Source organism: Vanacampus margaritifer, chromosome 20, assembly GCF_051991255.1.
Source record: "Vanacampus margaritifer isolate UIUO_Vmar chromosome 20, RoL_Vmar_1.0, whole genome shotgun sequence".
Lineage (NCBI taxonomy): Eukaryota > Metazoa > Chordata > Actinopteri > Syngnathiformes > Syngnathidae > Vanacampus > Vanacampus margaritifer.
Window position 1 is genome coordinate 15,852,061 of NC_135451.1, and position 15,178 is coordinate 15,867,238.

The 15,178-nt window shown below is 42.1% G+C and overlaps 1 protein-coding gene across 1 annotated transcript; it reads left to right on the top strand.

Annotated features, from left to right (window-relative positions):
• The first annotated feature begins 138 nt into the window (after positions 1–138).
• On the top strand, positions 139–15,168 carry LOC144040128 (uncharacterized). Its single transcript, XM_077553987.1, has 10 exons — positions 139–203; positions 1,399–10,240; positions 10,327–10,429; positions 10,513–10,588; positions 10,659–10,746; positions 10,830–10,961; positions 11,050–11,139; positions 12,195–12,338; positions 12,406–12,590; positions 13,441–15,168. The coding sequence occupies exons 2-10, from the start codon at positions 1,400–1,402 to the stop codon at positions 13,607–13,609; spliced, it is 9,828 nt and encodes a 3,275-aa protein (XP_077410113.1). The 5' UTR covers positions 139–203; position 1,399; the 3' UTR covers positions 13,610–15,168.
• The last annotated feature ends 10 nt before the right edge of the window (positions 15,169–15,178 follow it).

A 15,178-nucleotide genomic window follows, 5' to 3' on the forward strand; every position in this document is an offset into this window, starting at 1 on the left:
TTGTAAATCATTTGCGAGTGTCATAATGTCTCCCAGGCATAACATTTTTTTTTTTTGCTTGAATAATTTCCAAATAAAAAAATATAGAACGCGAAAAAAACATGACTGTTACGTCACATCCGCCGCCAGTCTCCGGAAGTACAGTCAATTTTTATTCTCGAGAAAAAAACACAGCTGGTGTACGAAAAAAAGAAAGCTTCAAAGTGAGTTTCCCCATCGAATTCTTGTGCTTTTGCTGTCATTATTCTCTCGCGTGACGACCTGTTAAACCCCCTGTTTGTGTGCAGGCCCGCTGCTTTGTTTATTTTACACGCAAGCCGCGTTTTGTTGCCGAGTTGCTAGCTTTAGCATCAGCCTTCACTACCACCACCGCTTCTGTGCACTTGTAGCTAGCACCTTAGCCACTATTCGCTAACTAGCAGTCCTGTCTAGTATCACTACCACTGCATACTGGTGATATATGACCACTAAAATGTTTTATTAGCACGCAGATATACGTGCACTCGTCATAACTAGTGCGCCGCATTAGTTGCCCTCGTTGTTTTGCATCATTTTGGCAAGTGTTTACGTTCGGCTGCACCCACCAAACATCCCTCGGACGCGTTCATTAAACAATTTGGGGGCGTATTTCCACGTTGTCTATACTAGTACCACCATAGGACAGCATCAATAGTGCAGCTGCAGTTAAATGACTTTCACATGTGTGTTTGATTTTGTGTTGTGTTGATTTTCAGCATCTCAACTGATTTTTTTTTAAATGAGAGAGCCCACTTACGTGGGTATTTGTGTACAATTTCAAAGATTGATCTAAATGAGCAACAGTAGCAGACAGATCATTTAACATGTAAAGAAAATTCATTTTTCATGCTTGTTAAGTGCCGAAACAGACAACATATTAAAACATAGTAATAACAAACTCAGAAATAAGAAACCCAAATGCACAGGTTTGCAAAAAATTTACAAAATAATGGTCAAGTGCTGAACAGTTTGCAGATGGAAGTCATGCGATGTCTGGTTTAATTTGTCGCACAAACATGCATAAAAATGTTTAGAAAAAAATAGCAAGGAATGAATATAGCCCAGTTAGCCATTTGTTGTCACCTGGCACCTGGCCATCGTTTGGCGCAAAAAATACGTTTGCAACAAATTAACAGCACATTTGGCAGAAGCATAGAAAAATATAAAATAAAGAGATGCTTTTTGATTAGAAAAATTGATTCGCGGAATTTTGTTGAGGTGGATTTGTCAACAATAAATTTGGGAAATGTTGTCATATAACGCGTGTACTTGATGATCTTTCAGAGACAGTTGAGCTTTTGCTGATGCAAGAGAGGCAAATGCTTTACAGTCAGTCGTTGTCTTATATTTCACTAACATGTTTATTCTTTATTTTGACAGAATGCCAGCCTCAAAGCGAGGAACAGAGGAGGCCCTTGATCCTCAAGCGAAATTGAGGAGATTGGATGAGGATGGTGAAGCGCTCCACACCGAAACTGCACCAGCGATCAACAACAGGTCTCTCAAAGAAATCCATATGCATGAAATGACGGACGCTCTCGCCACTCGGACCAAGAGGAAACTGTCAGAAGAAGAAGCAGCAACGCAAGGGAACCTGGCCAAGTCATCCCGACAGAGTTCCCCACTTAGAAGTACCTTAGGTCCACCCGTCACAAAACACACAAGTGCCTCCTGTCGGGAAACTCCGTCAGACGATGTTAACGTGACGTTCAATGTCGACAACACGCCCGGCGACCGCAGCAAGGATGGACTTTTGACCGAGAGCGACGAGCCGAGTTGCATCAAGAGATACTCAAGCCAAGTACACACCAAGGCGGGTTCTGACCCACAGCAGGTGAGTGAAACGCTAGCATCCTCTCCAACAGAATTTTTTCAGAATGAGCACAGTTACGGTAGAGCATCAGACTCCAGTCTTGACAGCATATTGAACACTACGGAAAACGCCACAACGGAAATGTTACGTTTTGAAGATACATCGGCTGACATCAAATTCACAGCTGAAGAAAAGGACAGAAAAGAAGCAGAGGGCCAAAGGCTGACGTCTAACCATCCGCCAGCATCGTCCTTGACGGAATCTAATTCAGTGGCTTCGGCTGCTGCCATCAGAAGCCAGTCGGTGGGAACATTTTGTTCCAGCAACGGAGATGTACATTTCGAAAAGTTAGCCCATAGGCCAATTTGCCAGTCAGATTCCAGCAGCGAATGTAGAGAGACTATTTCAAGTGTAATAAAGCAGGATTTGACACAAAATACAGACCAGAAGAAGCATGAAATGAAGGCAAGTGATGCCTTAATGAAATTTCATGACGTGTATGAAGATCAGACGCCCCCAAACACCGCCGTTGAAGAAATTGTGGTTGAAAGTTGTAATCCTGAGACTAGCTGTGAAGAAAGTTGTACACCTGGGTCAAATAGAAGCCCAGACACCCAAACTTCAGAAATTGAGTCTGACCGAAACCTAGAGTGTCATTTTAAAGAACCTCTAACGTCAGCATCTGAGACTAAAGAAAATCCAGCTGTTACAGACACCGATAACAACTCGCATACTCAGATTAAGAATGTAACACAGTCTGAAAGAAATCCGTCAAGTACGATTGAAGACGATTTAACAATAGTTTTAGAGAGAAGTCCAGAGAGTTATATCCAAGAAAACCAAGGTAGTCATGCTGAAGAAAACGTGGCATCAGCGGAGCCAGACAGAAAACCAGTGTGCCAAATTGAATTTGAGTGTAGTAGAACTCCGGAAAGTCCGCCTGAGTCACTTTCAAAGGAGGCCGAAGATGTGCCACAAGAGGTCCTCAAAGCAAATTGCACTCCAGTGTGTTCAATCCAAGAAATTCAAATGACTCCAACTGAAGACCCAGCAAGTCATAATGAAGCAAGTTTAAGTGTGACGGAGTCCGGTGGAAAGTCAAACAGTCCGACCAAAGATTTTTCTATTTCAAAGGAAGTTGTTTGCACGTCGCAAGAAGTCCTCATTGAAAGTCATGATGCAGAGGATCGAATAAAATCTAGTAGTAGTCCAGAAAATACATCTGATGGAAAACCGACAGAAAGAGTGCAGACTCAAGTAACAATAGAAGATTTGTTAATTTTGAAAAGAAACGTCCACGCATCGCAAGATGTACTCAGAAGTTTAAATGCACGGATTGATGAAACTCAAATAGACAGGCCTGTTCAAGAAAATCCAACAGTGGAGTGCTATAGTCAACTACAAACAGAAGAATATGTGTCTCATAATCGGTCATTTTCAACGGAACCCACACCACAAGAGGTCTTGGTTGACCAGTTTACAGCTGAAGTTGAAGAGTTGGGTGAAACTCAAACTGAAGAAATACATCCAAAATCAATGGAGTCTGGTACAAACCCAAAACGTCCCGTTGAAGACAATATATTAGCTAGTCCTTCACTTTCACAAGAAACTGAAAAAACTCCAAAAGAAATCCATGGCGACTGTTTTAATATAGAGAGTCAAGTTGAAGAACATCAAATGGTGCCCAATGAAAAAAATCAATCACAAGTGAAGGCTGGTAAAAACTTAGAAAGTCATGTTGAAGATTTGTCACTTTCACAAGAAAGTGAACCAATGGCACAGGAGGGCCTCGTAGACGGTTTTAGTGCAGAGGATCATCCAATGGAATCCAAAAGCAAGGAAGAAAATGGAAATGCAATGGAATCTGAGAAGAACCTACGCAGTCACATAGATGTGTCGCTTTCACAAGAAACCCAACCCACTGCACAAGAGCTCCTTCTGGGAAGCCAAATTTCAGAGGGTGGAATGGAGTCTGACAATCCCACAGAGTGTCAACTTGTGCCAAATCTAGCATCAACGGAGTCAGGAAATCCTTCACTTTCAAAGGTATCAGAACCCACATCACCAGAGGTCCATGTAGGACATCTCAGTGCAGGGATTCAAGTGGAGGATAGTCCAGTGGAGTTGAATCAAAATCTAACAGTAATAGAGTCTAATCGAAAAATGGAAGAAAATGTGACAAAACAAACAGAAGCCACACTACAAAATGTCCTAAGAGACAGTTTTAATGACGAGCGTTGGGTGGAGAAGCATATCAAATCTGAGAGTCAAATCCACGCAAATTCCTCCGAACAAAAGCAGGCGCGTTTGCCAAGTTCACGTGACGGCGTCAACAAAACAACTGAGGTGTTGACACCCCACTGTGAGGCGGCCTGCGACCAAAACCGGACAATGGAGATGCCACGTGAATGTGTCATCGTCTCGCAGCAACAGGCAGATGTGGAAACGCCACCAAAGGGAAGATTAACCACTGCGTCACCTCAGGGGGAAATCAATAATAACTCCAGCCAAAATGTTAATGACGCTATGATGAGCGGAAATTCCTCTAGTTTGGAAAAGGAAAATATGTGCTTTGATTATACCGCAGCAGCGATGAATGAAATGAACAACCCGGCTTCAGCTGCCTCTGAGAATATGGAGCATCCTGCCTATTCGTTGGAAATAGACCCTCAAAATAACAACGAAGCAACCAATCACAGTGAGATTAATCTTGGAATTAGTCAATCGACACAAAATAAAGACAAAATTAACTCAAAATGCATTACTGAGAACTCCAAAATGTCTAATGCAGAAATGGTGCAAGATGTCAATGTTCACGAGCACCCAGAAGTAAGCGATCACACTACTGATGTTGCACACAAAGGTTTAGCATCTGCAAATTTCAAGTCCAGCGTAACTGAGGAACCTATCACTGTTATGGAGAAAGCAGAAGCACACAAGGTAGCCAAGATCGACGTAAGTCCCAAGTGCCACGTCTATGACGAGAAAAACAAGGTAAATTTTTACCCTGTGGCTACACCTGTGAGTTCAGCTGACCTCCAAATTCAAAGCACCGAAGAGCTAGTGAACCCTATGCTGGAATCAGAAAATCAAACAATCCAAACACAACTGGACCTATATCCAACTGCGGACACAATGACTTCTGAAGCCCTTGTAGAAGAAAACCAGGAAGAGGCAAAACTGCTCGATGCTCATGAGAGTCAGGCAAAAGTATCTGAAGATATGGAACATGAAGATTCTGTTGGTCAGGAGAATCAGACTACACTCCCATCAGAGACTTCTTATGAGACACAAAATCTGGAAGGTCAAATGGTAGAAACCTCTCACTTGAAAATACAACATGAAGCTGAGCTGCCTCATGAGGTTTGTCAAGACGCCACAAAAAATCATTCAAATAAAGATGACACGAAGAACCTTCAACATCCATCTTTGCAAGACAGACAAACAACATCTGCGCCAGTGGATTTTGGCCCGGCAGGAAGCAACGAGAAGCAAGAAGCCACAGAACTTGTGCCCGACGTATGTGAAGTTCAAACGGGTCCAGGTTTGACTGCAATTAGCTATTTTGATAACAAGGGGACCGCACAGTGTGTCACAGAAGTAGAAATGGTTGTACAAGAAGAGGACGTGCACAAGAAAGACAATGAATCGACAGTTATCGTCTCAGTTTTGGACAACAACGAAGTGTCAGAGTTCATCACCAGAGGTTCCGATGCTACTGTAAACCATGCAGAGATGGACATACCAGCAGCACCGGATTTTGTCTCGATTCCAGTTTCTACTGAGGAAATACAAGTGCAGAATGAAGACAATTTGTGTGTTATTTCTGAGGTTCAACTTAAGCACATGACAGCAGAAACGACGGATACTTCTAATGCAGTAACTCGTGTTGTCCAAGGTGACGAGGTGGCACAAGTTACTTTGGCTACTGTTGATTCTAAAAATCCTGGTCCTGATCACTTTGTTATGAGTGAATCTGTTCATTCATCATTAGAAGAGGAGACAGGTTGGAAAGGTGAAGACACTACTCCAAATATGGTATGTAATCACGACACTGTAGGAGAAACATCTGAAAGCCGTGAAGTTCTTGTTTTTGCCCAATCAGCTGACAGTGCTACTGTAACCAAATCAGAAGAGCAGACTGAGGCTGTCAGTCAGTCACAAGTTGAAAACCAGATAGTGTACGAGCCTATTAGTAGCCCAGAGAGTAATGGAGATGCAGATGTTGGTATGGTTTTGGAGAAGCAAGGTTTGGTATCTCTAGAGGTCATATCAAGTTTTCAAGACACGACGAAGGCCTTGTCTACTAATGAATGCATGGAGGCACGTCATGTGCAACTTGGAAATGAGGACATAGCTAAAGAAAAATGGACAGATGGCCAAACAGCAGTTGAAATAATGACGCTCCCAATGACCATTTTTACAGAGACTGGTGCAGATGGAGAAGTTGCAATGCCTTTAGAGAGGGAAGATTTGGTGTCTTCAGGGGATCAAAACGTGATGGAGGACTTGTCTACTAATGAAAGTATGAATGCTAGTTATTTGCGACTGGAAAATGATGAAAGAGTTGAAGAAGAACAGACAGATGGCAATGCAGCAGTTGAGATGGAGGTACAACAGACCACCATGGTCCAAGACAGTAGTCCAGATAGTAACAAAGGTGGAGATTCTGCTGTGGCTTTAGAGACGCAATGTTTGGTTTCTTCAGAGGATGTACCAAGTACTCAAGCCGTGAAAGAGGACTCGTCTGCTAATTATAGCATAAAGACTAGTTATTTGCACCTGGAGAATAACAATCCCACTAAAGAAGAAACGACAGATGACCAAACGGCAGTTAAAATGGAGGAAGTACAACAAACCACCGCAGTTCCAGAGGGTAATGGAGTTGATTTGGAGAAGCAAAGTTTGTTGTCCTTAGAGGAAGTACCAAGCGCTCAAGACAAAAAGGATGACACGCTCACTATTGAAAGTGTGGAGGCTCATCATTTGCAACTGGAAAAGGATGTAAGTGCGAAAGAACAACGGACAGATGGCCAAGCACCAATTGAAATGGAGGGACAACACTCTACCACAGTTCAGGAGACTAGTCCAGATTGTAACAAAGATGGCGATGTTGTTTTGGCTTTGGAGAAGCAAGATTTGGCGTCTTCAGTGGCGGTACCAAGTAACCAAGAAATGAAGGAGGACTTGTCTCCTAATGAAAGCGTAGAGACGAGTTGTCTGCCACTGGAAAATGAGAAAAACGCTGAAGAAGAACGGACAGACGTCCAAGCAGTAGTTGAAATGGAGGTAGAACAGACCACCACAATTTCAGAGACTAGTCCAGAGAGTAATCAAGATGGAGATTTCCAAAAGCAAGATTTGGTGTCTTTAGACATGAAGGGCGACTTGCAACTGGAAAATGAGGAAATTGTTGAAAAAGAACAGACAGATTGCCACGCAGCAGTTGAAATTGAAGGGACCACCACAATTCAAGAGACTAGTCCAGATTGCAACAAAGATGGTGATGTTGCTGTGGCTTTGGAGAAGCAAGATTTGGCGTCTTCAGAGGCGGTACCAAGTAACCAAGAAATGAGGGAGGACTTTTCTACTAATAAAAGCATAGAGACTAGTCATTTGCTACTGGAAAATGAGAAAACCGCTGAAGAAGAACAGACGGACGTCCAAGCAGTATTTGAAATGGAGGTAGAACAGACCACCACAATTTTAGAGGCTAGTCCAGAGAGTAACCAAGAAGGAGATGTTGCTGCGGATTTCCAGAAGCAAGATTTGGTGTCTTTAGACATGAAGGGCGACTTGCAACTGGAAAATGAGGAAATTGTTGAAGAAGAACAGACAGATTGCCCATCAGCAATTGAAATAGTTGTGCAAGAGGCCGCCACAGTTCCAGAGACTAGTCCAGAGAGAAACCGTAATGGGGGTGGTGCTGAAGCATTGTATGAGAACGTTATTGTGTCCTCCCAGCATGTATCAAGTACCCAAGACATGACAGATGACTTACAACTGGAAAAAGAGGAAACTTCCAATGAAAAAGTGACAGATGTTGAAATACTGGAGCTAAAAGAGACCACTGCAGTTCCAGTTAGTTCCACACCATCTGCTGCAGTGACCAATGCACCAGAGAACTTTGCCCGTGAAGAAAAAGATGTGTTTACAGAATGTGTGGTTGTTGGAGAAGTTTGTGAACATCTGCAGGACAACCTCCCAGTGACGACACCTTCGGCCCTCCCTGCAGTGGACCTGTCAGATGATGCGTCTGACGAATATGTCATTCTCAATCCAGTCCCACTTCAAGAGAGCAAAATTCACTTGGATATCGTTTCTCAAGCTGCCGTTGCGTCAGGTCTGTCCGACCCCTGTTTGGTGACCCAGGTGGATCCAAACTGCACGTTCACAGCTACAAACGGACCACAACAGACCTGCATTTTGAAGACTGAAGAGCACCCCCCAGAGGTCAATGTTGCTGCAGTGATACCTTCAGGTGAAGAAGCAGATGGTTTATCTGCCCCACCTTCAGAAAAACCTACAGAGTTAACTCCAGACAACTTTCCTCAATCACCATCTGTCATGGTAGAAACGAGCAATTCTCAACCCCAAGGTAGGGATTTTGTGCCAACAGAAGATGGCGGGGGTGACGTTGCGCTCCAAGAGTTGCAAATCCTGGAGGACATGGAGATTGGACATGAGATCATAGTAGTTGAGGTCGGGAACGAAGAAGATAGTGGCATTACGATTATAGAAAAAACGGACACTCAAGCACATTCTCTTCAAAAGGCAGTGGAAAGGACTGACAATGAAGATGTTTTAACGACCAACAATTCATCCAAGACCGACGTTAACAGCCAGGTACTTGTTGAGAAGCCCAAGAAGCAAGAAATGAACACCCAGGCAAGAACGAAAGCGCGTTTGGCCGCACTGGCAGAGCAGAAAGCTGCCGCCATGAAGAGGACTGCCAACAAGCAGCAGCTCAACCTCTTAGCCTTGTGTCAGGAAATTGCCGAGGACATAGCCACGGACAGCATGCTGTTAAAGAGGATTGAGGAGGAAAAACAAGCGGAAGCCAAAGGCGAGGCCGCCAAGAAGGAAAATCCACCTATGAGCGTGCAGGAAGTGGCCCCCGTTGACGTCAAGCCTCCTGCTGAACCCGAAAGCGCCTCAGCGCAGGTGCCCCCTGCTGAGGAGCCCCCTGTGGTGCTGCCTCCCATAGCTGAATCCAAGCTGGCCGACGACCCTCCAAAGAGGCGTTTCTTCGTCTCACAAGTTACCGTTCCTCTGAAGGCCCACGAGAAGAAGAAGCTCACTCGATATCAAAGGCTGAGACAGGTCGAATTGCAAAGGGAGAAGATGTCATGGGCGCGCATGAAGAAAATGAAGTCTGACCAGGCAAATCAAATGTTCTCAGACATGGACTGGCAAGCGTCGATGTTTACGTCTGCTCCGTTTTCAACCAATGCCACGCCCACTGACCCTGCACCCAAATCCAGTTCGCCCCCACTTCCAAGTCCTGCCTTAAGTAGCAAACCTGCATCACCGAAGCCAGAAACTCCTGAGCCTCTCAAGAGTGAAGCTGCTAAAACAGAAGCACCCAAAGCGGATGCCTCCAAGACTGAACCAGAAGTCAAAACTGAACCCCCAAAACTCCAAACTCCTCCGACTGAATCTGTGAAGGCCCAAGTCACGAGAACAACAAGGCAAAGTAGTAAGGCTCAGACGTCAAAGGCGACCCCTCCTCCAAATCCCACCCCTAAAGTCACCAGGTCGTCCACTAGGAGGTCCCTGCCAGCTGTCGCCCCACCCATGCCCAACGGAGTGAAGGCAACAAAACCGCAGCCTGTCGAGTACAAGCCTTACAAACCACGCCCCAGGTATTCATTTGATGACTTTGAACTGGACGATGACCCGTTACCAGTGCCTCCAAAAAAGTCTGGTCCTCCGCTAAGGCCTCACCAGCCTCACATTCAGTCAAATCCCCCGGCCCAGTCGAAAGCCACGCTTCAGATTGCCAATCAGGCAAAACTTAAACCCTCAATCACCTCTGCTGGACAGATCCCATGTCAGTCCAAGCCCACCATTTCAAAGTTAGCGCAGTCCAAACCCGCCGGTTCTCCTGGTGCACAATGTCCCATCGCCACAACCGCTCCGTCAAAATCCTCTGTCACATCTGCTCCCACCAAACCGTCTCCTTCTGATGCCGTTCTGCAATCAAAATCCGTTTCGGCTGAGACGCAGTCGCATCAGGTGGAGTCTATTTCGCCCCAAGTAAAAACACCTTCCGCCGCCTCAGTTCGGGCCGACCAGCCAGTGGCTTCAAACGCTCCCCAGGTGAAACCTGGCGGTCCTCCAGCCGATGAAGTTCCAGGTCCTGCGAAAACACTCCAGGTTCAGGCAGCGACAGACAAGAAAACCAAGGTAACATCTTTTGATAATATTTGAGGTACAGTATCAACCATTTTTGATGGTACGTTATTAAGATTTTTTTTTTTTTTTAATTCTAGGATACCGCTGTTTTAAGTTCATCAAGTCCACCTAAAAGTCCCCCTCCCTCAAAAGAGAGCTCTGATCCGCCTGATACGCAGCAATGTGAAGGAAAGCCTGCAGGTCTGTTCTTTTTTCTTTTTTTTTAATTAGTTCCCTACCGCTTCAAAACTCTTATGGCGTACAACAATCTTTTTTTTCTACAGTCGCTCAGCAGTGTGAAAAGATGGAAACCTCCAAGACAACCCAAAATGAGCGTCCATCAGAAACATCCTGTCAAGAGTAAGTTCTACTATTTTCCTTATAACAACTGAGATCTGTATTGTATTCATTTTTTATTTATTTTTTGCAGTGATGCAGAGAAGCAGCAAGACGTAGCAACTCTGCAAAAAGTGAAAAAGCTGAAGGAGAGCGATAAAGACGACAGCCAAACTGTCATTGTCAGTAAATTTGAGCAAGACTTTTACTTCAAGTCAATTTATTGTGTTTATCTGAGGATAATCTGAAGGATTTATCTTTACAGGATGCAGGACAAAAACACTTTGGAGCTGTGGCCTGCAGCGTGTGCGGGATGCTGTACTCCGCCGCCTGCCCCGAGGACGAATCGCAGCATTTGCTTTTCCACAACCAGTTCATCAGTGCCGTCAAATACGTGGTGAGAGGATGAGGAGTTGTCATGACTTTCATCGTCTCGTGCTATACTGAGCCACTTGGAGATCTGATCACGCTTCTGTGTTTGCAAGGGCTGGAAAAAGGAGAGGATCCTCGGAGAGTTTCCCGATGGCAAAGTCATCCTGGTCTTGCCTGAGGATCCCAAATACGCTCTCAAGAAGGTACAGAAAACTCGTTTTAACTGATCATATCACTGTCATTTACGAGACACTAAAAAATCTCAAATTCACAGGCTAGGGGCCATTTGTGACTCGCAGCCCACAACTTGACATCAAAGTTAAAAATGGCCCCACTTTTTTTTTCCATTGTCACTATAGTGACAGGATCACAATACTGTGATTGTATGATAAAATAATCTCCACTTGTTGCCATGTACGTCGAGCCTAAAAACGATTGCATATGAAAATATATCCCAATCGTAAAAGCTCATATGGCAAATTAGCCGTTTTTCGGGGGGGGGGGGGGGGGGGGGAGGCATAATTAAGATCGATTTCGTACAATAAATGTAACTGTTATGTGTAATTAACACGGAATGTTGTACATATAAATTAATGTTTAAGCGGAATTACACAGTATGTGATCAATCATAAGGCTTGTATCAAAAATGACGGTCATGGTTTTAAAGGGCTGTGCAATTAATTGAAATTCAATTACAATTTCAATTATTACACTCCACAATTCCAAAACCAGCATAATAGTAAAAAAAAAAAAAAAATTTTTTGAGTTGTTTAAATTTATGCATTTGCACCTTTAAAAAAAATAACAAAAATTTAGCTTTATGCAAAATCATCTTGCATAATTATAGTGTTATTTGTCTTAAATTTGTTTAAACATTTTCTTAAATGATAAATGATTGTCCTACTGCACAGTGCACATGCTGCACTCCAACTTCAAGTTTTTGCCAACATTAATAAATAGATATATATTATTATAAATTCTGTTTGGTCCAAAAGGAACTTACATAACTATAGTGTTTATTTTTTTTAATTTTTTTTATTGGTCTTAATATTTATAAATGCTTGAACATTTTCTTGTTTTGTGCCCAAAAAATGATTGTTTGAATAATCGTGATTTCAATTATTGCCCAAATAATCGTGATTATATTTTTTTCCATAATCAAGCAACCTTATGGTTTTATTAAATACACCCCTAAATAAACTTGCCATTCCTTACCCAGTTTGCAAAGGTGCCAATGACTTGGTTTGTCACCGCACAGGTTGAAGAGATACGGGAGATGGTAGACAATGACCTCGGCTTCCAGCAGGTGGGGACAAAGTGTCCCTCCCTGACCAAAACTTTCCTTTTCATCACCAATGACAAGAAAGTGGCAGGGTGCCTCATAGCCGAGCATATTAATGAGGTGAGTCCTCCACAATGTTCTACGCTGAGCACGCTTACATCACCGCATGCTTGGACACTCTGCGCAGGGCTACAGGGTGATCGAGGAGCCCGAACCCGAGGGCTCGGAAGGGGAGAAGGTGATGTTTGAGCGTCAGAAGGCCTGGTGCTGCTCCACCACGGCCGAGCCGGCGCTGTGCGGCATTAGCCGCATATGGGTGGTGAGCATGATGAGACGCCGAGCCATCGCCTCGCGCTTGGTGGAATGCCTCAGGTCGGTGCTGTCTTGCCCTCGTTTAGCCTTCAAATTGCTGCTTTGCTTCAATCACTTGTTTCATCAAAATGTGTTTTTACATTTTTTGGGTTAATATGTTTTTGGGGGGATTTTAGACTTTGAATGGGTCAAATTTAATAATATTGTCTTACTTGTAAAGTCACTAATTTCTTTCATCAGATTTTTTTTTTTACATTGTTGAGATATATTTGTCTTGCATTCTAATAGGTCGAATTCAGTTTTTATTTAGTGCTTCTACAAGAACCTTTTTTTTTTCTTATCCAGTCAATATTTAGGGCAACTACACTTAAATCAACTTTTCCCATTGAAATGAATAGAAATGCCACTATTCTATTCCATTCTCTCAAAAACAGTGACAGTTTTTGTAATATGTTTTTAAATCAGAAAAATCTCGTGTTTCTGTATCTATTGACAATGCTACTTCTGGTTTATGCGCCATGGCCAATAGGGGGCAGTAAAAAACGTACCTATAAATGCACATGATGGTCTCTTCTCAGTTCAGTAAACTGCATTAATATATATATATATATATATATATATATATATATTCTTTTACAGAGGATAAAGAATATATGCCTGTTAACAAAATTTGTTTTTCAGCGCAAGATAATAAAAATAAAAATAATCGTCCGAGTGGCGTCTGGTATTTTGAAAATCTTAGAAAGTCAGGTCACTTGCAAGTCCTGGTACCACAGTACTACTAAAATTCCCCACTTTTTCATTTCATTAAAAATAAAAAATTGAATAAAGAGTTTCTAGACTCAAAATGACCCGCAACATTACAGCAAGGGAAGCAATCACCTTCAAAGCTCCTCCTTTCTCTGCACAGGAACAACTTCATCTACGGTTCATACCTGAGCAAAAATGAGATTGCCTTCTCAGACCCGACACCCGACGGCAAGCTCTTCGCCACGCACTACTTTGGTACCTCGCAGTTTTTGGTGTACAACTTTGTCAGCGGAACGCACTCGCAACAGCCCAAAACTGATTCGGTATGACGGTCGACCCCGGAGGCGAGGTGTGTGAACCCGGGAGTAGAATCCTCCTCGCCAAAAGATGTCTAATAGACCTCACTTTTTCTCCCCACAAAATGGACACGCCTTGGTTCCAATCTCAGGATGAATAAATTCACCCGTTTCATGCAAAAATCTGATTTATGTTGACGCGACATCCATTGGAAGCTAACAAAAGGAGTATTGGGGCCAACCTGAAATTGAAAAATAACAATCACACTACAAGATTCAAGGCGAGAATAAAATATGATCTTTTCGAGGTAAAACTCCAAACTATACAAAGTTTTATCTTTAAAAGTACACAAATTATTTCAGGAAAACATGACATTATTTTTGTAATTTTACCACTTTAATCCCAGATATATACTGTACAAACATGACTTTAAAAAAAATTAGCTTTTTATCCAAAAAGTCAAAAGTAAAAATAATAGAACTGCATTGTTTAAAAAAAATATATATATATATATATAACTTTATTCATCTGAAATAGTCTTTAATCTAAAAAATGTTCAACTTTATTGTGGTATACGATCTGAAAAATGTACGACTTTCAAAAATATTCCGCTTTATAGTTTGAAAAAGCGATTCGGAGAAGGAACAAATATGACTAGCTCAAAAAATCTGCCAATCTTGATAAACAAATTTATTCTCGTAATAAGAGTTTGAGCTTGAAAATGACAAATTTTTATCTTGTAAATGTATAACCAAATTCTTGTAATATTACGGTTTCAATCCATGAATTTCTATTTAGAAAAGTAGACCAGCGCAAAAATGCGTTGTTTATTTCCCGCAATTAACGATTAAAAAAAAAAAAGATACAACTGGTTTTCTCTCAAACATATACGACTTTAATCTTGTAGTGTATTTTTTTCTTTTTTCCAGTGAGGTCCTGAAGCTACTTAGGAGAAAATGAATCATGTTTCTTTTTATATTTTATTACCATGCATTAACATACGATCAAGTATGGCCACCCCATCAGTGACTGATCACCTGTTTTTTTTTTTTGTTTTTTTTTTACCCCTTCTATCAAATTTTGTCACAAAATCTCAAACTAACAATGTTAGTATTTTATATCCGAATATCTGAATTCAAAATGTTTAGTAGTGTATCATGGGCTTTTTTGTTGTTGTTGTTGTTGTTAATTACTTTTATTAGACCACATTTTTGCCTGTTATTCCAATCTGAGCCATATACTGTTTGCTATAAAAGCAACGGGGCATTGTAACCTATATGATGGTTTTGTTTTGTTTTTTTGTAGCAGGCTGTCCATTTCGCTTTGTTGTTGTGCCTGAATTTGATTAACAGTGGCTTCATTTCTTCTTCTTTTTTTCTAAATAGCACACAGTTCTCATCCTCCTTTTCCTTAATGACTTAGCTGTACTATATGAAATGGTCATCATGTAGATAAATGCATACTATAACATTTATAATAAACCATGTGGAAGTTCTTCGAGGCTCCTTCTTATGACTTTGTGCATAGATGAGATTTATACATATATATAAAGTTGTAAATATTTATTTCAATAAACTGCAAAAGCATTGCAGCCTGTGTCT

Excerpts from the sequence above, each read along its gene's own strand:
- LOC144040128 (XM_077553987.1), top strand. The coding sequence starts at position 1,400 with ATGCCAGCCTCAAAGCGAGGAACAGAGGAGGCCCTTGATCCTCAAGCG. Across the intron at positions 10,589-10,658 it reads TCAGAAACATCCTGTCAAGA|TGATGCAGAGAAGCAGCAAG; the intron begins GTAAGTTCTACT and ends TATTTTTTGCAG. Across the intron at positions 10,962-11,049 it reads TCAGTGCCGTCAAATACGTG|GGCTGGAAAAAGGAGAGGAT; the intron begins GTGAGAGGATGA and ends TGTGTTTGCAAG.